General features: G+C 36.0%; 1 protein-coding gene across 3 annotated transcripts; it reads left to right on the top strand.

The window, feature by feature from the left end:
* Window positions 1–748: 748 nt before the first annotated feature.
* Window positions 749–24,915, top strand: LOC145690844 (uncharacterized). Of its 3 annotated transcripts, none has more exons than XM_081766201.1 (3): window positions 749–817; window positions 12,397–12,953; window positions 19,987–24,915. In XM_081766201.1, exons 2-3 carry the CDS (start codon window positions 12,457–12,459, stop codon window positions 21,251–21,253), a joined length of 1,764 nt encoding a protein of 587 aa, XP_081622327.1. In that variant the 5' UTR covers window positions 749–817; window positions 12,397–12,456; the 3' UTR covers window positions 21,254–24,915. The 3 variants fall into 3 exon arrangements, with proteins under 3 accessions (XP_081622327.1, XP_081622326.1, XP_081622328.1); XM_081766200.1 differs by having other exon boundaries at window positions 761–1,104; window positions 19,987–24,914; XM_081766202.1 differs by having other exon boundaries at window positions 777–847.
* Window positions 24,916–25,574: the final 659 nt, after the last annotated feature.

Below are 25,574 nucleotides of genomic sequence, written 5' to 3'. Positions count from 1 at the left end.
AAATCAATATATTTCGAAGTCGCTGAGATCATTAATGGTACCACCAAAGCCTAAAAAAGAAAGGGCAAGGCCGTATGCCGAGTAAAGACGGGATCTGGGGGGCGGAGCAGTGAGGGTGAGAGGGTTGATATATAAAAATCATTCAAAATGACCGATATTAGAGTCAAATCTATAAATTTCAGGTGTCCCTAAGATAATTATAATGACATTCCCAAAGCCAAAAACAGAAAGAGCGAGGCCGCAGGCCGAGCAAATACTGGGATTTGGGGCGGAGCGTGGGGTTGGTAAGGGTTATATGTAAAAATCGTCCAAAATGACCGATATTAGAGTCAAATCTATATATTTAGGGGTAAATCTAATATCATTAATAGCATTCCCACGCCGAAAACAGAAAGAGCGAGGCCGCAGGCCGAGCAAATACCGGGGTCTGGGGTGGAGCACTAGCTGGCCAAAGGCTAGCGAATTTATAAAATAATTATGTAGCATTTTTTAATGTGTTCAGAGAGGAAACTCTGCGCCTTCCCGAGGCTAAAACGGGTCTTAGCCCTTCACGAGGAGGGCGCAAAGGCACTGATGTGAGGAGGGCGCAGCGGCCAGCGGGCCGGTACTTGATAATGGTTAGTCCACCCCTGGTTATATATATGATCAGTAAAATCGTATACCTGCATAATAAATCATTTTTATGTTTGAGCTATAATAAGTTCAAATCCGCTACTGTTTTTGCCAAACCTCAAAACTATTTAATATTCAGATCTGGTATCACTGATTTCTAGGTCCTGGATTCTTCTACAATTTCTGCAGTTTCTGTTCACATTAAGTTAGTTTAAATCAGTTTAAGTTACGTTTGGTTAGTTTATGGCGTGTAGTTTTATTATACAGATCCATAGTATAACTAGTTATAGGAGTAGAGGTAGGGGTAGCAGTAGGAGTAGGAACGGATTAGAAGCACCGTAGGTGTTCGTTGGGTTCTGTTCTCGACATGAAATGGGCAAATTAAAGATTTTCCCAAACTTTCCGTACATTTTACAATCTGTGGATCCATATAGTAAAACTGCACAGTTTGTGGTATGTTACTGCAGAGGTCCAGTATAATTATCGAAAAAGGTGATAGAACTTTGCTTATTTTCATTATTATTAGATTACTTCATGTTAGATTAGATTTGGTTAGGTTATGTTAAATCTAAGTACTTGCATCTTCCTGTACTGCTGTAAATTTTGCTTTTTTTCGTACTTCTGGACCCCTTGTGCTGAACATTTACCCAATGATAAAAGGTGAAATTATTTACGTCGGGGTGTGTAGGTCAAGTTTTGGCAGATCACTCGAAATAGTTCTGTAAAAATTGTAATTCTTATTTATTTCCTTCTTCTTTTCCCCCAAAAGATGACATTACCCCATTTAGCGTAGAAAATAAAAGGGAGCCACAAAGAGTTACTGTTGAAAAATTACAATTTTTTTTACGATTTGCGTATACATACCGCACCCTGATGTATGGCATAAAAACTACAATATTAAAAGTAGAAAGCAACATATGCTAGGTGGACTCTGAAGAGGCCGGATACTATCTAACCACGTTCGGGAAGGGCGAACCTGTTGAGGTTAAATGAGTGCGTCCGAAGCGATCAGGCGCGTCAACGAAGTTGGGTATGCGCGTAAGCGACTGTAGTGAAAACGTGAATTTTGCCAATAATATGAGTTTGAATAGCACGTGTCATGATTTCATACTAGTAACGCTCCGCTTGTAAACATATAATACAGCTTCTGTAGTTTGCAAAAATACACCACCTGTGCAAATATCTAATACATTCATTTTTCATATGTAGTCTGACCTTATCGGCCGTAAGGGGCCGCGGTGGCTCAGTGGTAGAGCGTTCACCTCTGGTGCTTGGGGTCCCGGGTTCGATCCCAGCCCCCGCCAAGTGAACTTTGTGGTGGACAAACACCGTGTGCGTGGGTTTTCTCGGGGTTCTCCCGTTTCCTCCCACTTGCTTCATTCCACCATTTCATTCATTACGCATCATCATTGTCTCCTTTAGCCTAACCGCCATAACCGTGGGACGTAAAACTCAAACATTTTATTTCATTTTTCTTACCGGCCGTAAAGCATCTACAATGAATTTACACTAGTAAACCTACATTTGTAAATTTAAAATGCAGCTGTATTACTCTGTATTATCACGTGGAGACATTTGTTTGAGGGGGCAGGGTGACTTAGTGGTTGAGCGTTCACCTCCGATGCTTGGGGTTCCTAGTTCCATCCCAACTCCTTGGGGTTCCATACCAACCGTGAAAACAGAATTTTAAAATTCGAACCGAAAGTGCTCGAAAAGAATTCGCAAACTTTGTTCATTTGTTAATTTATGTACAAAAAGATACGCATGTGCAAACCAAACTATAATAAAATATAGTTTATTTATATCCCTATGTAAAACCACAACCACAACAAGAATTATAACTCTACCTGTGTCCATAGCCGAATGGTGAGGTTCCCAAGTTGACCATTTTCCATGTCTTCTACAATTCAAAAATTGAACTCCCCGTCTTTGATGGCCCATTACTTGGGGGGAAATTTTTTTTTCGACAAAACAAAAAAATATGGCTCTCTTAAAAACATGTCTAGTTGCTATAAAAAAGTTTCAGCAATATCTGAGATGGTGATGGTACAATTTTATATTTTTTTGCCTGAGTTGAAATGGAAGGCACCCTAAGCGATTGTGCACTAGAAGCAACAAATGCATCAACTTCATTAGATGGCAAGTGTCGCCGATCATTTGAAAGTGAATATGGCAGAACCATGAAATAAAGTAAATAGTCACTCGTCAGTTTGTTATAAAATTACAGCGAGCAGAGTTTATCTGATCCCTAGCGGTTATCATCGAATATACGCGGTTAAAGGAGCACTCTGGTTAGCCACATTCAAAAGACCTCAACAATTTATCCGTCTAAAATCGACGATTTCTTCATCGCCTCTATGGGCAAGTCGAAAGAGAACACGCCTAGTAATCCAAAGGTTGATTGTTCGCGTCTACTCTAGGGTACGTTTTTTTACTTGTTTAAAGTGTTTTTAGACTCACCTTAATGTAAACACAGTACGCATATAGGCAATTTAACATATTTTGGGGGAGTAATTTTGTGGTTTATTGACGCTTACGGCATGGGGAACATACCTAGAAGATACTAGGCACGTTCTCCAAGTACATGTCAGGCATGTGCCTAGGGGCGGACATAGACTGTAATAATCACTTTCCATCCATGTGATTTCTCTCTTAGAGGTACATACGGCACTTACTGGATACATTCCCATGTACCTGAGGCAACATGATAGGCATACACCTGCTATGCGATTGTGTAGTTAGGGTTTGTACATTCCCATCACATAACAGTTCGCTTCATCATGTCTTTTTAATGGAGTATTTGGAAAAGCGAATTTTCCATTACGCTACTACCTTACTCTATGCGTAGGTTATTTGATTCAAAAGATTTTGATTACTTGTACAATGTCGTTGCGAAATCGAGTAATATATCTCTCGCGTGCATTTTGCAAATTTATAATGCAATAAACTAAGAAAGTACACAAAGTTTTGCCCCACCTAGCCACATTTGGTTCAGATACAACTCTCTTCATATTATCTTCCGCTCTACATTTCTGTATTTTTATCTATTACTGCAACATATTGCATAAAATTCTTAGGTTGATTAATAAAACTGTAGGTTCGAAACACTGCCATAATATGCTATATTGCCTGTTTACCTCTTGTATAAATTTAGAAGTACAGAAAACGAACAAAGAAATCGTGAAAATGTCTAATATAATTCCATAAAAATTGTTCATGCAGAAAAAAGTTAATCTCTTAATAGAATGCATCACTTTAAATATGGCTTGCATTTAAATCAGAGAGAGAAACTTTTCGTTGGAAATAAGGTATAATTATTAGTCTGTTGTCAGGAAAGTATCTGATACCATTGTACAGAACACAAATATATAAGCAATGCCTTCAAGTTGTAAATGTGTTCCTAATATTTCAAATGTAACGATGAATTTCTCTGATGTATGTGAGGTGTCAACAACTGAAAATTAACATGAAATCGATCATATATATGTAGTACAAGAACCACTTCAAATGAATTCTCTTGAGGTTTGAAACAAGAAAATACTAGAATCTGAAGTTTGCAACTTGCAGCAAATGTCTACTAGGGATTTAGAACAGAACCAAGAGAGAGTTTTTTCATATTAGCCTTTATTTCTTGCTGAGTTTTGAGCCATATGTTGTACATACAGCCGTCTCATGGGAAGTAGCTACTAAACCTTTAACCTTTCCCGTGAATGAACCATCATCTAAACATACTTAATGCGTCAAAATATAAGACGAAATCACAAATGTTGTGATATGATGGAAATTTGCAACAAGTAAACTTTGGTGCGCTTATAAACTCAGGATAAGTATATCGTCATTCGTGATTATTTCCTTGTGAATTCATGGTTTGAGCTACAGTAACGAGCCTACTACCCTCCCTAATAAGCCCTTTCCCATAAACCAGTTCTACATATCTATCACTCATAAGCAATAAAATTTCCTTTACGCTTTTATTTCTCTTTGCCTGTGCCAGCTTAGAATTTACTAAGACGGTGCATCCAAAATACTATTCAAAAACACCTCTTTTAAGTCAAGTAAATTGTTAGCTTTTCTTTTTTCTATAGAAATATCTGTCTAAAAATTTCATTTTATTAGTGAATTCAGGGACACGTTTCTGAACGCGTGTCAAGTTAGACCAACCACCAACACCAAAATGACCGGAACATATCTCAGAATTATGGGCTATTTATGGGCTAATTAGTTGCTCTAATCCCAATTTTTGGGCTTCTACTGTATAGCGGGAAATCGGATTCAAAGTGGGCGAGTCCAGCTTGATATCAAGCTAGAACCCCCCATATGGTTAGAATGGTCCGATCGAAAAAATTCAAACGCCAGAATTATGGGCTATTTATGGGCTAATTAGTTGCTCTAATCCCAATTTTTGGGCTCCTACTGTTTAGCGGGAAATCGGATTCAAAGTGGGCGAGTCCATCTTGATATCAAGCTAGAACTCCCCATATGGTTAGAATGGTCCGATCGAAAAAATTCAAACGCCAGAATTATAGGCTAATTAGTTGCTTTAATCCCAATTTTTGGGCTCCTACTGTTTAGCGGGAAATCGGATTCAAAGTGGGCGAGTCCAGCTTGATATCAAGCTAGAACCCCCCATATGGTTAGAATGGTCCGATCGAAAAAATTCAAACGCCAGAATTATGGGCTATTTATGGGCTAATTAGTTGCTCTAATCCCAATTTTTGGGCTCCTACTGTTTAGCGGGAAATCGGATTCAAAGTGGGCGAGTCCAGCTTGATATCAAGCTAGAACCCCCCATATGGTTAGAATGGTCCGATCGAAAAAATTCAAACGCCAGAATTATGGGCTATTTATGGGCTAATTAGTTGCTCTAATCCCAATTTTTGGGCTCCTACTGTTTAGCGGGAAATCGGATTCAAAGTGGGCGAGTCCAGCTTGATATCAAGCTAGAATCCCCCATATGGTTAGAATGGTCCGATCGAAAAAATTCAAACGCCAGAATTATGGGCTAATTAGTTGCTCTAATCTCAATTTTTGGGCTCCTACTGTTTAGCGGGAAATCGGATTCAAAGTGGGCGAGTCCAGCTTGATATCAAGCTAGAACCCCCATATGGTTAGAATGGTCCGATCGAAAAAATTCAAACGCCAGAATTGTGGGCTATTTATGGGCTAATTAGTTGCTCTAATCCCAATTTTTGGGCTTCTACTGTTTAGCGGGAAATTGGATTCAAAGTGGGCGAGTCCAGCTTGATATCAAGCTAGAACCCCCCATATGGTTAGAATGATCCGATCGAAAAAATTCAAACGCCAGAATTATGGGCTATTTATGGGCTAATTAGTTGCTCTAATCCCAATTTTTGGGCTCCTACTGTTTAGGGGGAAATCGGATTCAAAGTGGGCGAGTCCAGCTTGATATCAAGCTCGAACCCCCTATATGGTTAGAATGGTCCGATTGAAAAAATTCAAACGCCAGAATTATGGGCTATTTATGGGCTAATTAGTTGCTCTAATCCCAATTTTTGGGCTTCTACTTTTTAGCGGGAAATTGGATTCAAAGTGGGCGAGTCCAGCTTGATATCAAGCTAGAACCCCCCATATGGTTAGAATGATCCGATCGAAAAAATTCAAACGCCAGAATTATGGGCTTTTTATGGGCTAATTAGTTGCTCTAATCCCAATTTTTGGGCTCCTACTGTTTAGCGGGAAATCGGATTCAAACTGGGCGAGTCCAGCTTGATATCAAGCTAGAACCGCCCATATGGTTAGAATGGTCCGATCGAAAAAAATTCAAACGCCAGAATTATGGGCTATTTATGGGCTAATTAGTTGCTCTAATCCCAATTTTTGGGCTCCTACTGTTTAGCGGGAAATCGGATTCAAAGTGGGCGAGTCCAGCTTGATATCAAGCTAGAACCGCCCATATGGTTAGAATGGTCCGATCGAAAAAATTCAAACGCCAGAATTATGGGCTATTTATGGGCGAATTAGTTACTTTAATCCCAATTTTTGGGCTCCTGCTGTTTAGCGGGAAATCGGATTCAAAGTGGGCGAGTCCAGCTTGATATCAAGCTAGAACCCCCCATATGGTTAGAATGGTCCGATCGAAAAAATTCAAACGCCAGAATTATGGGCTATTTATGGGCTAATTAGTTGATCTAATCCCAATTTTTGGGCTTCTACTGTTTAGCGGGAAATCGGATTCAAAGTGGGCGAGTCCAGCTTGATATCAAGCTAGAACCCCACATATGCATATATATATGGATAGAATGATCCGATAGAAAAATTCAAACGCCAGAATTATGGGCTATTTATGGGCTAATTAGTTGCTCTAATCCCAATTTTTGGGCTCCTACTGTTTAGCGGGAAATCGGATTCAAAATAGGCGAGTCTAGCTTGATATGAAGCTAGAACCTCCCATACGGTTACGGTTAGAGGTCCGATCGACAAAAATTCAAACGCTAGAATTATGGGCTAATTAGTTGCTTTAATCCCAATTTTTGGGCTCCTACTGTTTAGCGGGAAATCGGATTCAAAATTGGGCGAGTCTTGCTTGATACCAAACTAGAACCCCGCATACGGTTAAAATGATCCGATCGAAAAAATTCAAACGCCAGAATTATGGTCTACTTATTTGCTCTTATCCTAATTTTTGGGCTCCTATTGTTTAGTGGGAAATCGGATTTAAAATGGCCGAGTCTAACTTGATATCAAGCTAGATCCTTCAATATTGTTACGGTTAGAATGGTCCGATCGAAAAAATTCAAATGCCAGAATTATGGGCTATTTATGGGCTAATTAGTTGTTCTTATCCCAATTTTTGCGCTCTTACTGTTTAGCGGGAAATCGGATTCAAAATGGGCGAGTGCAACTTGTTATCAAGCTAGAACCCTCCATACGGTTAAAATCGTCCGATCGAAAAAATTGAAACGCTAGAATTATCGGTAATTTATGGGCTAAATAGTTGCTGTAATCTCAATTTTTGGGCTCCTACTGTTAAACGTGAAATCGGATTCAAAATGGGCGAGTCTAACTTGATATCAAGCTAGAATCCCTCATATGGTTACGGTTAGAATGGTCCGATCGAAAACGTTCAAGTGCCAGAATTATTGGCTATTTATGGGCTAATTAATTGCTCTAATCCCAATTTTTGGGCTCCTACTGTTTAGTGGGAAATCGGATTCAAAATGGTCGAGTGCAGCTTGATATCAAGCAAGAACTCCCCATACGGTTAAAATGGTCCGATCGAAAAAATTCAAACGCTGGAATTATGGGCTATGTATGGGCTAATTAGTTGCTCTAATCCCAATTTTTGGGCTCTACATTTTAGTGCAAAAGCGGAATCAAATTGTGCGAGTCTAACTTGACATCAAGTAAAAACTCTCCATAATGTTAGACATCTCAAACCGAAGAAAATCAAACGTCAGAAATATAGGCTATTTATGTTCTAATTGATGCTGTAATTCCGGGTTTGGGGCTGCTACGTTTTAGCAGGAATTCCTTATCAAATTTTGAGATTTAGCTTAACTTTTTGCTATAAACCTAGGGCTATAACACACCGATCAAAAGAATTAAAACGTCGGAATTATGGGTTATTTGTATTCTAAATTGTTGCTCTAATGTCGAGTTTTTTCTTCTATCGTTAGCAAGAAATCTCAAGCAAGATTGGTATTGATTTTTAGATAAGTTGGGATGATACTTTCAAAGTTGCAGTGAGAAAACATCGATGTTTATTAACTGAAAATTGATTTATTTGCACTCTCCGCAAATGTAAATCGATATCTCTACAAGTAAATCCATGAATTCTTTTTTCACGTGTTTATGTTCATTATGTTTTTAAGTAAATAGTTTATATATAGAATTTATATTGTGAAATATCATTATTTTTTAAATCAATTTTTTTTAAGGAAAAGCCTCTTTGCCGTTGCTGGGGGCCGCAGTCAGTGGCACAGTGGTAGAGCGTTTGCCTCTTGTGCGTGTGATTCCTGGTTCGATCCCAGATCGCGCCAATTGATCTTTGTGGTTGACAAACACCATGTACTTGGGTTTTATCGGCATTCTACCGCTGTGCCATTGCGGGCCCCAGCAACGATGAAGAGGCATTTCCTATAAACTAAAAAAATATTAAAAAAACAATATGATATTTCACCATATAAATTCTATATATACACTACTTGCTTCCAGACATACTGAACATATAAACGTGAAAAGACATTTCATAAATTTACTAGTAGAAATATATATTTGCATTCGCGGAGAATGCAAAAAAATCAATTTTCAGTTAATAGATATCGACGTTTTCTCACTGCAACTTTGCAACTATCATCCCACGTTATCTAGAAATCAATACCAATCTTGCATGAGATTTCTTGCGAACGATAGAAGAACTAAAATCGACATTAGAGGAACTAATTAGAAAACAAATAAACCATAATTCCGGCATTTTAATTATTTGATTATTTATAGCACTAGGTTTACAGCTAGAAGTTAAGCCAAATCCCACAATTTGATGCAGAACTTCTGCTAAACGGTAGCAGCCCCAAACGCGGAATTAGAGCATCAATTAACCCCAAAATAGCCCATAATTCCAGCGTTTGAGTTTTTTTGGATCGGACCATTGTTACCGAATCAGATGTTCTAGCTTGATGTCAAGCTAGACTCGCCTGTTTTGTTTTCCAATTCCCGCTAAACATTAGGACCCAAGAAATAGAATAACAGCATCACATTAACCCATAATTCTGGCGTTTGAATTTTTTCGATCGGACCATTCTAACCCTAACTACATGGGGGTTCTGGCTTGATATCAAGTTAGACTCGCCATTTTGAATCCGATTTCTTGCTAAACAGTAGGAGCCCAAAAATTGGGATTAAAGCAACTAATTAGCCCATAAATAGCTCATAATTCTGGCGTTTGAATTTTTTCGATCGGACCATTCTAACCGTAACCGAATGCGGGGTTCTAGCTTGATATCAAGCTAGACTTGCCCATTTTGAATCTGATTTCCCGCTAAACAGTAGGAGCCCAAAAATTGGGATTAAAGCAACTAATTAGCCCATAATTCTGGCGTTTGAATTTTTATCGATCGGACCTCTAACCGTAACCGTATGGGAGGTTCTAGCTTGATATCAAGCTATACTCGCCTATTTTGAATCCGATTTCCCGCTAAACAGTAGGAGCCCAAAAATTGGGATTAGAGCAACTAATTAGCTCATAAATAGCCCATAATTCTGGCGTTTGAATTTTTTCGATCGGACCATTCTAACCATATGGGGGGTTCTAGCTTGATATCAAGCTGGACTCGCCCACTTTGAATCCGATTTCCCGCTAAACAGTAGGAGCCCAAAAATTGGGATTAGAGCAACTAATTAGCCCATAAATAGCCCATAATTCTGGCGTTTGAATTTTTTCGATCGGACCATTCTAACCATATGGGGGGTTCTAGCTTGATATCAAGCTGGACTCGCCCACTTTGAATCCGATTTCCCGCTAAACAGTAGGAGCCCAAAAATTGGGATTAGAGCAACTAATTAGCCCATAAATAGCCCATAATTCTGGCGTTTGAATTTTTTCGATCGGATCATTCTAACCATATGGGGGGTTCTAGCTTGATATCAAGCTGGACTCGCCCACTTTGAATCCAATTTCCCGCTAAACAGTAGGAGCCCAAAAATTGGGATTAGAGCAACTAATTAGCCCATAAATAGCCCATAATTCTGGTGTTTGAATTTTTTCGATCGGATCATTCTAACCATATGGGGGGTTCTAGCTTGATATCAAGCTGGACTCCCCCACTTTGAATCCAATTTCCCGCTAAACAGCAGGAGCCCAAAAATTGGGATTAGAGCAACTAATTAGCCCATAAATAGCCCATAATTCTGGCGTTTGAATTTTTTCGATCGGACCATTCTAACCATATGGGGGGTTCTAGCTTGATATCAAGCTGGACTCGCCCACTTTGAATCCAATTTCCCGCTAAACAGTAGGAGCCCAAAAATTGGGATTAGAGCAACTAATTAGCCCATAAATAGCCCATAATTCTGGCGTTTGAATTTTTTCGATCGGATCATTCTAACCATATGGGGGGTTCTAGCTTGATATCAAGCTGGACTCGCCCACTTTGAATCCGTTTTCCCGCTAAACAGTAGGAGCCCAAAAATTGGGATTAGAGCAACTAATTAGCCCATAAATAGCCCATAATTCTGAGATATGTTCCGGTCGTTTTGATGTTGGTGGTTGGTCTAACTTGACACGCGTCGTTTCTGAGTAGTAGGGCGGCTACTTCAGAAGCTGCTTCATTCCTTCTCCGAATTCAGTTTGTGGTGAGCAACATATTGTTCGTAGATTTCCAACATTTGTCCTTTTGCCTAGAAAGCATGATCGTGTAAAAAAAATTTCATTCTTGTCTGCTTCAGTTGGCCTTTAATATGGTTTGCTGATCTTATTATTTAGTATATTAAAATCGTTGGTTAGGATGGCACTCCGTAGCTAGTTTTTCGATTTTTAGTAGTTATAGGGTGATGGTGAGTGGACGATAAATTTCACGTGGTAATATTCTTTTTAGTAATTTCTCCACATGTGCTAACAGTATGTCATACAAATCGCTGTCATTTACTTCGACTAGAATCCTCAACTATCGAAGTAGTCTTTATAAGCCGTATTTATGGATGAAAATTCACCTCTGTGAAGATTTTAAAATACAGAGATCCGTCCAGAAAACTCATAAAAGCAGTCCCGCTGTCGCTTGCAGATGCACTCGGTGGTGGGAGAAGAAAGGCTATCCGTAGTTGTGCATCGGTAGCGTTATAGTCAATAAGAACCGGTGAGAGTTAGCATACCGAATCTATATATAAGAGAGGCATCATGGAAGCAGTGCCGAAAAGTTTAGCGTAAAACTTGATAAATACTCTTCTGAGAGAAAGAAAACTAAAGGGAGCCTACGGCCATAAGTTTATGTCCAATTTTTTAGCTGACGCAAGCCTTTAGGAGCTACAGAAGAAGTGTGCAGGCAACAATCCAAGGAACCTGTCACGATGAAAAAAAAAGGAAATATTTGTCATCTTTCATCTCTTGGAAACTGGTGAATACCTGAATATCTGTTTAATAGGAGAGGGTTTAGGCATCCCGAGAACGGCAGTTCATCAGAAGTTGACAGATAACTTGTAGATGGGAAATATACGTGCAGATCTTTTGCCCAAGGTTCTTGACTACAAAAGACATAGCAACGCTTCTCCAACCACAGTACAGCCCGGATAATTCAGCCTGTGATTATCTCATATTTCTGTGGCTTAAGATAGACGTAAAAAGACATCTAACAGGCCCTGACACGGAATTTGAACAGCGTTCTCGAGAGAGAGTTCCTGCATGCATACCAACAATAGATAAATCTTTCGGGACATTCTTTCACTGCGTAATTGTTATTTTGAGGTATATCAAATGTTTCGGGACATTCTCTCACTGCGTAATTGTTATTTTGAGGTATATCAAATTTCTTCCAAAGTATTGTTAATAGAATGTTTCATAGAGCAAGAATCATTACTTTTACGATAAACATTGTAAGTATTAAAATACATCAATTACTACTGCAATGAAATAATCGTCAGTAATCCATATACAGTCAATCATGTTTGTTTGAAATTTCTTTGAATGTAGTATTATTCATCCTAACGATCAGTTGTTCTGAGTTGTAGGAGGTTTTTTTCGCAAATTAATTCTTTACATGTATGTGCATTTAGTGTTTACCTCATACATTTTGTTATACATTCAAATTAATGACATATTTTTAATACTTTCAGAAATATTAACAGAATTCTGAAGAACTACATCTAAAATTGGAAAAAGGAAAAGTTAAATAAATGGCTTCTAATATTTCTAACCTTTCCTCGATTAAGGTTGAAATGAACTCTATTAATGATCCTAGTTATAAACTACACAAGAGTAATATTAATGAATTCAAACAAACAGATCCTGTTACCACATGCTCTATGTCACAACTAAAATCTGCAGAACCAGTGCAAGGACAAAAAGAATATTCTAGTAAATTTCAGATTTCTATGATACAAAAAACTTTGGTACCTAAGTTTAAACTCCCTTTAGTAGAGAATCATTATGATCCAATATCAGATTGGAAACTATCTTCAAATCCTGTGTGTTTGATCAAGCGTTTATCAATAGCAGATTTACCTGTAAGCTGTAATCGTTTTAGCAATAATCTCATGGAGTCAAAACTCAGTGACTCTAAACGCTTCGCAGAAGAACCGAACAGCTGTTTCATTGTTGGGAATGCAGGAACCGAAAAGCACAACTGCGAAAATGATTGTCAAGACGTAGATCAATATTGTAAAGAAGTCAGGTACGTATCCATTTGTAAATCTTATCACAATTGCTTCACACACATCTTCTGTTTTTCTGCTGTCGTAAGTTTTTAACTACTATTTTTAGTTATTTTAGTTTAAGTATATCATCCTGGAAACAACAATTCAGACAACGCAACAGAAGTTTTAGTTTCCAGGATATTATCCGCTGCTTAATTTCATACTCATTGTTCCATTGATCACAATGTGAATGATGCTATGGAAATTGTTTTCTAAAAAATTCCGAAGAGATTAATCAGTTAATTAATGTAAATCTCTTTAATTAATGCAGACTTTCAGTAGATTAATGTCGATATTAAAATAGTAATTGCATGTTACAATAATTATTACTAAATGTCCTGTTCTAAACATAGGGTCATCTTCTCTTAGGATTGAATAAAATTTCAATGGGTATTCTAACTCTCTCATCTATCGATGATAGAGACCATTAGATTTGAACGGACGGAACTTGTTCGCAAAGCGACTCACAAGCTCATGTGTACCCTACTGTTTCCAAAGTGAGTAGTGGAGACTAGAACTCCAGTTACAGCTAGAATTCTAAAAAGTTACATTTTGAATTTGCGCACGCAATGAAGAAGTAAATTTCAATACGCGAAAAATTATTATCCTCTAACGATGTTTTACTTTTATATCTGGAGAATATGTGATAAATAATCACAGTACTTACATTGACTGTAAAAATAGTTCATGGCAGACGTGTTACATGAGGGCACCTTAGCCGACGAATCAGACTATATAGGTTTCTTTATAATAATCTTGATTTCTGCAGAACACGCATATGCAGAGAGTGCACCTGCATAAGCGGAACTTTTGTTGCACTTTTTTTAAAACCTATTTATGAGATGTTATTCTCAAAGAAAATATATAAGTCGAAGCATTACTTCGCACATGCGCTAACATTACAAATTCGGCGGGCAGGAACATAATCACAGATAGAAAGAGCAGGATAATATAACGTCCATCAGCACCATGGTACATATGTTAAGCGAAGTTCTGTCCATAATCAATTCTTTTAAATAGGAAAAGTTCTGCAAATCGTGTGGTTCCATGAGTCGGTGTACTAAGGCTTATATAGTACAGATAAAGTCACTCTTGCTATTGTTTATTTTAAAAATGGAGTTGCTCAATTTCCTTAATTTTGTATATGCCATCTATCAAATGTTTAGATGTGCTGAGCCATATATTTTAAACTTTACATAAATGCGATGCTTTTATAAAGTTTTTTGAACTTCTCTGAATAATTTTCTTCGGCATTTCGTAGTTAACTTTTAAGTAAAAGTTTAGTTTGTTTCTTTTGTTTCCTAATGCTTTGGTCCTTGCATTAGTTTTAATCTGAATTTTGCATCTAATTCTCAATTTTGTTTCTCATGATACAACTCGTGAAAATTTGAAATTAAGTAATAATTGTGAATTATTTATAATTAGAAATATATTGCAGTAAGTGCTAAAAGTATATAAATAGATGTAGACACTGTAAGTATCATATATATAGCGGATGTTCTAAGAACGGCGCCCGCGGACTACAGAGCACTATTCTACAGGCTAAAATAAAACGAAAATGTTATTTGATGATGTGTCGTCCGGGGCTTCCTTCAGCCGCTATAGAAAAACAAAATTTTACAATATGTCAACGTTGCAGATTAACTTAGAGCCATTAGCATTACTCTTCAAATACTACAAGCAATTGAATCGAGTGCTACAATATTAAGTGATAGTAGTGTCAATCAATATTAACTTTAGCTGCCATATGGAATCAATATAAGTATTCGATAAATTGGTAGGTGCTGGTGCTGGTGCTGCCACTTAGCGGAATTTGTGTCTCCAGGCAACTACTCGAGATATATATATTGTGGTTTATTTTGACTTGTAGAATAATGCTCTGGGGTCCGTGGGAGCCATTTTTATAATAACCAATATATATATATATATATATATATATATATATATATATATATATATATATATATATTAGGTGTGACGATTTTGGCTACATAACAAATGAACATCCTCTATATATAATGATCCAAGAAAGAAGACTCCATTGATATAGCCTTCAAATAATCAGATCGAAAAAATACTTATTCAGAAGTGTAATGGCAATTTAAATTAATGGGAAGAGCTGTATAGGATACCAAAAATGAAATGGATGTATATCGTTAAGAATGACTTCAGCAAGAAAAAGCTCTAAAAGGCAAATAATTTTTCGGACATTGAAATATTGAGAAGATTATCAAGAATATAGAACGCGCATGAGTGGGAAGAGACGGGAATTTAAAATAAGGTACTTAAGTAAAAATAGTGCTCGTAATAAGAGTATGTTCACTTAATTATCTTATGTGAAATACTTATAGTACGTGATATATAAAACATGTATTCTGCGAGAATTATATTATTTTTATAATGCAACTCTGAATCATTCCAGAGGTAAATACTGTATACATATTGATTAAAAAACAACTAATACTACAATAACAGCTCTGTATTCTGAAACCTTATAATGGATCATCTTAGATTTTAAGATAAAAATATTTGAATAATTTGTAGTAGACACTGTCGTGGTTATCTGAAATTTTAAGTTTTTAAAAAATTTTCATCTTGGCTAATTTAGACAGATTTACACTTTTTAAGAAGATGTACGAAAATAATTCCCTTCAAGCACGGTCATCAATTCTTTCCAATACCCAAACTAACGAGTACTCATATAGACAACATAATACCTCTGAAAATCACTAATGTAAATTTTGAGAGTGAATGAAAGAGACTTTTCTTTACCAATACTGTGAGATATGTTGATTTCTATTCGATAAAGGAATTCGCAATGCATCACGACTTACCAAAGAACAAATCTGTAATAAATATTTTCCCTAAGTTCAGGGGTGTAACCAGCAGGTTTGTGTACGGGGAGCCCGTCGTTTTTCAGGGGGGCCCAGCTACAATGTACAAAGCCAAAAAAATGTGTTGCTGCTAGTGTTTTTGAGGCCTGAAAGAAAAGAAAATTTTGGTTTCCTTCTGGAAGACTAAAACCACTATTTTAGCTTCTTCTTCTTCTTCTTCTTCTTCTTATTATTATTATTATTATTATTATCATCATCACTATTATTATTATTATTATCCATAAATTATATTCAAGATAGTTTTTATTATGCTTAATCAAGAACTACTGCCCGGGACCAAACGCTATACTTTTGTGCATAACTATAAAGGTAACCAAGAAAGTTCTGCCACTTTTCGTGGAGGTCTGTGTTCAATTGGACCTCACACTGTGAGTTGAATTCGAGTGGAGATAAGGCGAACGTCAGTTGTTGGTGTGGGTATATCCAACATACTACCTGGTTGTGGCAATTCAGACACACCGTGAACTTGCGTAAAGACAGAGGGAACATGGGACATCCACAAAGCGTCATAAGAGCATGTATGCTGAACGAGTTCAAATGGAGGTCAAACGCCGCTGTAGCGGGACATAAGATATGCCAGGTCTTTGGTGAGGGTGTCGTGACGATGCGGACATTGCAGCAATGGTTTAACAAGTTTAAGAACGATGAGGAAACACCCGAAAACAAAACGTGCCAGAAGACCAACACATGTACAAAAAGGAACTGGGACTACAATTCAGTATGTGGTGAAACCATTCGGCAGCACATTTATCAACTTGTGAAGCACTAGAAGTTGGGTCGATGGGTCTCTCATATTTTGACTCCAGGCCAGAAGGCAACGCGGCAGTCGCCTGTGTTTATTTACTGTTTCGGAGCCATTTCTGGACAGGGCGTTGACATGTGATAAAAAGTGGGTCCTATACGAAGCTCCATGGTGCCGTCATTATTGGTTAGCATCCCATGAACCGATTTCATAACACCAGAAACCAGCACTGTACCAAAAGAAGGTCCTTCTGTGTGTTTGGTGCATCGTGCATCGGGAACTGCTACCAGTTGGTGAGAGTATTAATGCAACTGTGTACTGTCAGCAGTTGAGCTGTGCTCAACAAAAACTCAAAACTCTGGATCCATCACTTCTGAATTGCAAATGGGTTCTCGTTTACGGGACAACGCTAAGTCCCACGTGGCTAGGATGACTCAGGACACCATTTTCCGCCTTGGATGGGAAACAATATTGCAACCACTATATTCCCCGGGTATTGCACCGTCCGATTATCACCTTTTCCATTATTTGGAAAATCACCTTAGAGGACCCCAGTTCAAATCCCTAGCAAAAGTCCAAAATGCACCTCATACTTTCTTCGTTTCACGGCCCACCAAGTTCTACCGCGAAGGATTGCATGGCCTTCCAGAACGTTTTCAGAAGGTCGTCGATGCTGATGGGGACCATTTTTGATCTTCCAGGTTAGGTGACATATCGATGTTCGAAGGTGGTAGGTGAAAAAGCAACAAAACTTTTCTTGGTTACCTTTAAATTTAAGACCTTGTATACAGAACCTACCTACACAAGATTGATTTTCTTTGAAATTTCAAATCATTTCTTTATAGTTTCCTAATTATTTTATTACACTGAGTAGAAATAAAAGCGAATGAAATCCAAATGGAATAAAAGCATTGTTTCTCACCAAATTTTTCATTCTCTATGTCTTTTAAAACACTTGTTAAAGCATATAAAATATACTGTAGTTACAAATCAGTTTAGTACCTTTGTTTTATGGCTGTATTTGTAGTACCTTGTTAAAATGTTTGTCTTCAAACTGTCAAATATAAATCGCAGTAAATTGTGTAATCTGCTGTCACAAAAAAGTATCCTATTTTTCGATCGGTATAAGGAAGAGATACTATACTATTTTTCGATCGGTATGGAAAAAACAATATTTCTCCATACTATTTTACCGTAAATTATTAATTGTTAATAAACTTTGTTACTTTTAAATGAATGAAGCGAGATAATTTTACTATGATGTTTTAAAAGCTGGTCATTTGGGGGGGCCAGGAAACCATTTGGGGGGCTGGCCCCGATGGGCCCCCCCTTGGCTACACCCCTGCTTAAGTTCCCCCTGCAACTCTGTGTTTTATGTAAAATGTGTATGTGTCGATTGATCTAACCACAGATATTTTTATGTTGAACTAATAAAACATACCTCGTTCACACGGTTAGCGAAGATTTTCTCATTAGTTTTCGAAATATATTATTTTGCTCTTAATTCCTTTAACACATTGACTGACATTTCATACCCATGACGTCGTGCGTCTTGGCCGCGTCTATGCTATTCCACACACAAGCCATATCTTTAATCTGGGCCTTGTGTATAAAGAGTCATACACTCTTCAAGCGGAATTACATTACCGTTAGACCGCAGCGGCGAATAGCTGAAACGTCACCAATTGACTTACTTTTAATTCTTCTCATATATTATGTATATACACATTTCAATGACTATGGCTTGGAAACAGTGACGTAGAAGAGACAAACCTTGAGTTGTGGTAGTCAATATGTGTAACCGCTCTTTTCACGTTTTACCACTTCGGAATCTCTAAGATTATAACAACTACTGGGTTTTGCTTTAGTACATTTTAGTTACATTGATTAACTAAAAAGTAGTCCAATTATCTGCAGTACGCAACTTAGCCTACGCTGTTTGGTAGAAAAAGTTTCAGTGTACATAATTTCAATAAAATTTTCCTCTGAAATGCAAAATGAAAGTTCACAAAAGAATATTCCTATAAAGGATGCAAGAGTGATGTAGAAAATGAAGTTGAGAAATCCACAGAAAATAGCGAAGTATCTAATCTCTCTTGACTAGATCTAAAAGCTCAGGCGCGTCGCTCCTGGATTGAAATATATCAAGTGAAATTATTATTATTATTAATCTATAGTTTTTGCTTTTACTCAATGTCTTTTTAAAGCTTTTGTTGTAAGAGATGAATCAAGTAAAGTGGTGTACTTAACTGAATGTCGTAGTACATTTTCACGTTACTTTCTGATTTTTTCATATACTCCTAATCGAAATAAATGCTATAGATTACTGTAATATTTTAGAAATGTCTATTAAATTCGAATGACGGAGCATAATATAATAGAAATACATTTTGCAGATATTTTAAATTTCAATTGTAACACAGTGTACATAGTTCGTTCATTTTAGCTATATTGGTTGATGTTTATTCTCTACTTCTGGGAATTTTTGTTCACCTCTTTCCTATGGAACTTGAATTTCCCCATTTGACATATCATCCATTATTCCAAAAGTTGACGGCTGCCTGCCAATGTTGAAAATTGACCGCATTAATGCAGGGTTTTTCCTATGCCACTAATATTATATTCAGTTATGTATGTTGGACGTCTATGTGATTATTGTTTCTTAATCTTCTCTATTTAGTGATCCATGTTAGTAAACAAAAAAAGGGAAAACCGTTCGAAAACATCTCCAAAATTGCAGCAAGCGGTGTTCGATTTTATTGCTTGTCTAATATTGGCAAGGGTATCAGCAAATAGTGCCACCAAGACTACCAATTTGAAACTATATATTTTGAACTGCCAAACTACTTAGTGGTTCATTTTAAATGGACTAAAATATCTTTTGATTTCCCTTACGTCTTCAAATGTTTTTTTCCCTCGTGTTGGAGATTGCTGGAAATTCAGGACAGCTAACAATGTCATATACGTTCCCAGGTATTAGAAAGAAAGCTAAATTTCCCATTAAATATATGGTGGCCAACATTCGTGGTGGTTTTCTTTGTAAAGTATATTACTTTCTTGTTAACAGAATATTCACGTCTCTGCTGTAAGTGATCTAACCATTTGTTAATGCCTAAGATACTCTTCGCGCTGGACCATATACCCATTTCAAAATTCTGGACAAATTCGTAAGCTTCCACTTCATAAGGTAGTTAACGGCGAAATTCGTTTTTATTTCCTGCGCTAGCTCTTTTCATTTTATCTCGGAGTAACCTGTAGTTACATACCTCATGGAACCTCGCTTCCAAAACATTCTATCAATTACAATCTGTTTCCACGATTTAAAAAGAAAAAAAAAACTATTTATTCACTATTCGTGTTTATTTTTTTTTTCAGTGTGCTTTCTTCATCTCTAAGTACTTCCCATAAGAGGTTCGATGAAAATCGTAAGTTAATTCATACAAATATGAAATCTTTTTCTTGCGAAAAATGTTGCAAAGACTTCAGATGGCAATCAGAGCTAAGAATTCACAACCTAACTCATACTGACGGGAATCAGTGCCAAGAATGTGGAAAAAGTTTCAGACTAAAGCAAGTTTTAAAAATGCATATGTTAAGACATAAAGGTCAAAAGCCTCTCTCATGCCAAAATTGTGACAAAGGTTTCGTATTGAAAAACGACTTAGAGAGGCACATGTTGATTCACACCGGAGAGAAACCTTATTCTTGTGAAGAATGTGGAAAAAAATTCCGACGAAAATATGATTTGCAAAGACATACGTTTACTCATAGGATTGTGAAGCCTTACTCTTGCAACCACTGTAGTAAATCGTTTACCGATAAATCATGTTTAGAAACACATATATTAACTCACCTAGGTAAGAAAATATATTTTTGCGCAAACTGTCAGAAAGGGTTTACTGCAAAATTTTATTTGAAAATGCATTTATTGACGCACTTGAGTGAGAGGAGCCATTCTTGCGAGCTCTGCGACAAGCTATTCGTAAGCATTGCAGGTCTGAAACTCCATATACGGAGGCATAGAGCTGAAAAATCGCATCTTTGCAACGTATGCGGTAAGAAGTTCAAACGAAATTCACATTTGAAAAGACATACGTTAACTCACATAGATGCTCACTTTCACCGCTGCGAAATTTGCAACAAGCAATTCAAGTCCAAGGAAAGTTTAAAATATCACGAGTTAAGTCATAAATCTGATACACCTTATTGTTGTAACGAATGTAACAAGGCGTTTAAATCAAAACGTATGTTGAGAGTTCACAATGTGGTTCACACAAGGGAAGTGGTTTACCCTTGTCAGGTGTGTGGAAAAAGGTTTAATTGGAAATCGAATTTGACTATACATATGGCAAATCATTATAACAAACGCACTCATATATGCAACGAGTGCGGCAAAGGGTTTAACCGAAAGTCTCACTTGGTTGATCACATGGCAAGTCATACAAATGAGAAAACTTATAGTTGCCAGAAGTGTGATAAAAAGTTCAGATTTAGGACGAATATGAGGCATCATATGCTAATTCATAATAATGTTAGTTATCAGTGCCACATATGTGGGAAGATGATAACATATAAACATAACTTCAGAAAACATATTTTATTTCATAATCAAGGTGTAGAAATGCAATCTGATTCTAGATAGATTCTAAAATCACATACTCAAATTAGGTATACACGATTTCACAAAGAAAGATGCCGTATTAGCAACGAAACTTTGTAGTTGTTTAAGAATGATGTTATTCGCCTTCCTTTGACGGATCATACTTTTGTGACACTCAGGAAAGCAACCTGTAGACGAATGCATAATTATATCTTAAATTGTAGGAAAATAGAATATAATATTATAAATATCGTACAATTATCTGCACAGGAAAAATTGGTTTCTACCATTGTTTTCTTATGTCAATTACGTATGATGCTTCTGTATAGTTATGAATCCAGAAAATGTAAAATGACGTTTTCTCACGCGTTCCTTTTATTTCGTTTACAATTTGTCTTAAGTTTGGACAAACCATCACTTAAGTTCAGAATGCTGCATTAACACACACACACACACGAAAATAATGCGACAGATTCGAAAATTACCTCCAATATTGTATGTTAATCAAGAAAGGAAACAATGTATCTTAATGCAGAAAAAGTGAAACAAGAGTTACCTAAGTATCTCAGGTCTTAACTCATACACTTAAGGATACATAACGTCTCAGATATATATATATATATATATATATATATATATATATATATAAACTTTCACAAAATATTTTTCTCTACCAGATTTCCTGTTCAAACTTGTTAAGTATTTTGCCACCTATTTCTCTATTGGCTTAAAAATTAATTTAATTATGTTTTTCGTTATGAGAAGAGTCGTACTAAGAAGTCATAATATCTTAAGAATCTCTCACATCGTATTTATTAATATTAACTGAGTAAGTGTTAAGCAAAGTTTTTGTCTGTTTGTACCTTGATGTCTTTGTGTTTCATTTTTTCTGTAAATGTAGCTTTGGATTCAAAAAACTTCGAATCACAAAAAAATTATTTACATTTTAAAAATTGAAAATTCGCTAATGAAGAAGTTACTCCAAGCATTAAATAATTTAAATTGACAATCCAAATTCAATTTACGTCAGTAAGACGCAACATTCTTGACACTTTGTTTTGAGGCACTGTTGGGAACACCGTTTGGAAGATAATATTTTTGATTTTAAAATGTGAATATAAATCATTATTCCATAAACAATTTTAAGGAAAAAGTGTCATTGATAATTCATACATCTAAAATATATTTTTGGAACCAACATTTCCTTGTGGCCTAATTCTTTCGCTTCTTAAATTAACTTGTTGTCTGCTTCCATCTGTGGTGGATGGCCATCGACTTTTGTACCTTATTTCAGATGCCAACATTAATAGTAAACTGCTCCTAACAAAGAATCAAGTAAATTTTGCAACAAAATAGTGATCAAATTACATTTTCGAAAAATAAGGTTTTCAAGTGATGCTTACAAGATACGTATAGCAATTCTGATGCAAAATTTGATTTCTGAAGTTTTGTTCGGGATCACATCCGTAACTTCATACATAATACGTTCTACATTCCTCTTAAGATTGTGAAAGAAAATGATACAAAAATTAAACAAATGAAGTGATATGAATTCACAAATCAAAAGGCTTTTGTCTTCCTAAGATTATTGTACAGCGTTCATATAAAACATTCAATTTTTCATCATGGATTCTTTTATATTTAGTAGCATAATTTCATGACTATCGTGATAGATGTTCAACTGAAAATTCAGTGTGCTACTACCTACAATACTCTCTTGGAAAACGATAAGACGGACAATTCACTAATGAATCCCCTAAAAAAAAGCATATTGCCTTCAATCTAAATTTAGAGTTTACGATTGCAATGTAACTTACAATCATCTTAACATATCAAACACGAAGTAAACGTGTTAATATATTTGAAGTGCTATTTGTCCGTTTATGAAATATGGTCCGGATGTGCCAAGCTGTTACCTAGAACGAATCCAAAAACCCAACTTCTAACTTACATCTGTTTGGTATGTTACATATTTAACCATTTATTGCAAACGTTTTTGTTTACTTCCTGCTTTTTCTGAAATATAAAGTAGACTGATATATTAACAACATACAAATGGTAACATTTTCATTGTAAACCCCTACCTATTAACAACTATGCAACCTATGTAGTAGATAAGGAATTTCTCTATATATTGCAACATCTAGTTGCGTCATATATGAGATGCTATACGCTATCGTTTTCACCTTTTCAGTTCATAACCTGAAATTGACATGTACATTGCTTTTGATCGCTACAATATCATCATCTTCGTACCAAACATTTTAATCGTCTTAAGTTCTTCAAAATCCTAACCAAATAATAACGAGTTTATCTGAAATGTTTCTAAAGGCAATGACTTGGTTTTAATTCATATGTTGGTACATCGTGTGCGTGGGTTTTCTCGGGGTTCTCCCGTTTCCTCCCACTTTCATCATTCCACCATTTCATTCATTTCTCATAATCACCGTCTCCTTTAGCCTAACCGGCATAACCGTGGGACGTAAAACTCAAAGATTTCATTTTTTTTTCATATGTTGGTCTCACTTGATCTGTTTCAGAAGTTCAAGAGGTACTTTGTCTCTCAAACGATCATTGAATAAGAGCATAAATGGTAGCACTACTGCAATTTTAAAACGCTTTTGATAATTGATTTATATATTAGCGAAACTAAACATTTATTTATTATTTTCTACTCAAGTAACTAACACGGCGTATCGCTCAAGTTTCAACGAGGCATCTACATCCTGTGTATAAATTGTATTTTGGCGTTTCTTCATACTTCATCTGTATCACTAGTTTCTTTACGATACAGAAACCTGAAGAAAAACAAACTTGTATTGGAAGATCAATTCACGTGTTTATAAACAACAATAAAATGAGCTAAATTTTGTGACACTCCTTTTTTAATTCAGGTACATAGAAAGAGCTTTACGTGGAAAATTAACCGGAATACACTCAATATTAAAGGGAAGAAAATGGCTAAAGTTGAAGCGTAGACAAACCATATATCAGGTAAAATAAGAGAACTTTTCGTTTAAGAATTTTTAACATTGATGGAGAGCCGAGAAGAATGTTTGCTTTCTCGTTAGGATATTCAACATGATCCAGATACTAAACATAGATAAGAAATTTTAAACATAAAAGAAATTTTGACATACAAAGTTGAATCTAAAAATTATTGCTAGGATTTCTTTCGTTGTAAATGTACCTAACTGAGCAATAGTATGAAGTCAACAATAAAAGCTGAAGTGAAGTCTTAAATGGAGCGTTTATTGTTTGATATATTTCATAATATGGAAGCAAATATGTATTTCCTTCCATTGAAAACACTTGTGGTAATAGCAACTGTTTTCAATCAAGCTTCTAGTAATAAATGCTTCACGATATATATCGTTTTAGCACTGAAGAGTTTTCTGAAAGTTAATAAAGAGCAACTTCATATTATTGATAAGAGGCGTTTTGTGCTAAGAAGCTTATTTATACCCAAAACGTGTGACAAGGTCCAACCGTCTCAAAACTCGTTTTTTCATGTTTTTGAAGAAAGACTAAAGTTGTAGTTTCATAGAGTTGGAGTTTTTTTACATTTTAATTTATAGATTGCTGGGAGAATTTCCAGTATATTGGAAAGATTTCAAGTAGTTTTTGATTTACAACGACAATGTAAAGATCACTGGAATAATGACATAACTGTCAACAGTAAGTTAGCATTAACACACCATTTATGCATTAACACAGACATATTACAAATGTAAGCTTTTAAGAAAAAAATAAGCTTTCTTACCTAAAATATATTTATTACATATAATAATCCAAGATCATTTTAATTTGGTAAATTGTTCTTAGAGTTAAGTTTTAATTTATTTAGAGATTTTCTACATAGTATATTTTAGTAAACTTCACACACACACACACACATACACATACAAACTAAATCTTTCACACGATTTTCTTTCATTCTGTTATTTTAATCATTTAGTCGTGTTTTTCCGTAAGTATATATGGCTGTAATAATACCAACTCTATTTTCGCAAGGTTTCTTTTTTAATGTTGAAGTAAGATCCTCAGGATTATTTAATTTATTCGTATTTTGAATATATAAAATTCCACATCATCGTCTTCATATGTATGCCCTCCATTTCGTCCTGATCCTATTTTAGCACAGCACACTCATAATTTTGCCTTAAATATCTGTTTTCATCTTGGTACGTTCCATAACAGCATTACTGCTTTGCTGGTAAGCTGTACGTTAAACTCAAATCCAATATATTCATCTAGTTCAATAATTTCTTTATTTTTTTTTATGATTTGAAAAATCAACAATAGTTCTTTTCAAAAAGATGTACATTTTGAAAAGTAGAATTCAAGTTCCAAAAATTTTGCA

The sequence above is a fragment of the Thermobia domestica genome, chromosome 7, assembly GCF_964235325.1.
Source record: "Thermobia domestica chromosome 7, izTheDome1.hap1.1, whole genome shotgun sequence".
In the NCBI taxonomy this organism is placed as follows: Eukaryota; Metazoa; Arthropoda; class Insecta; order Zygentoma; family Lepismatidae; genus Thermobia; species Thermobia domestica.
Note: the sequence above shows the minus strand (reverse complement) of the source record. Positions and strands in the feature narration are given on the sequence as shown.

Excerpts from the sequence above, each read along its gene's own strand:
- LOC145690844 (XM_081766201.1), top strand. The coding sequence starts at position 12,457 with ATGGCTTCTAATATTTCTAACCTTTCCTCGATTAAGGTTGAAATGAAC. Across the intron at positions 12,954-19,986 it reads CAATATTGTAAAGAAGTCAG|TGTGCTTTCTTCATCTCTAA; the intron begins GTACGTATCCAT and ends TTTTTTTTTCAG.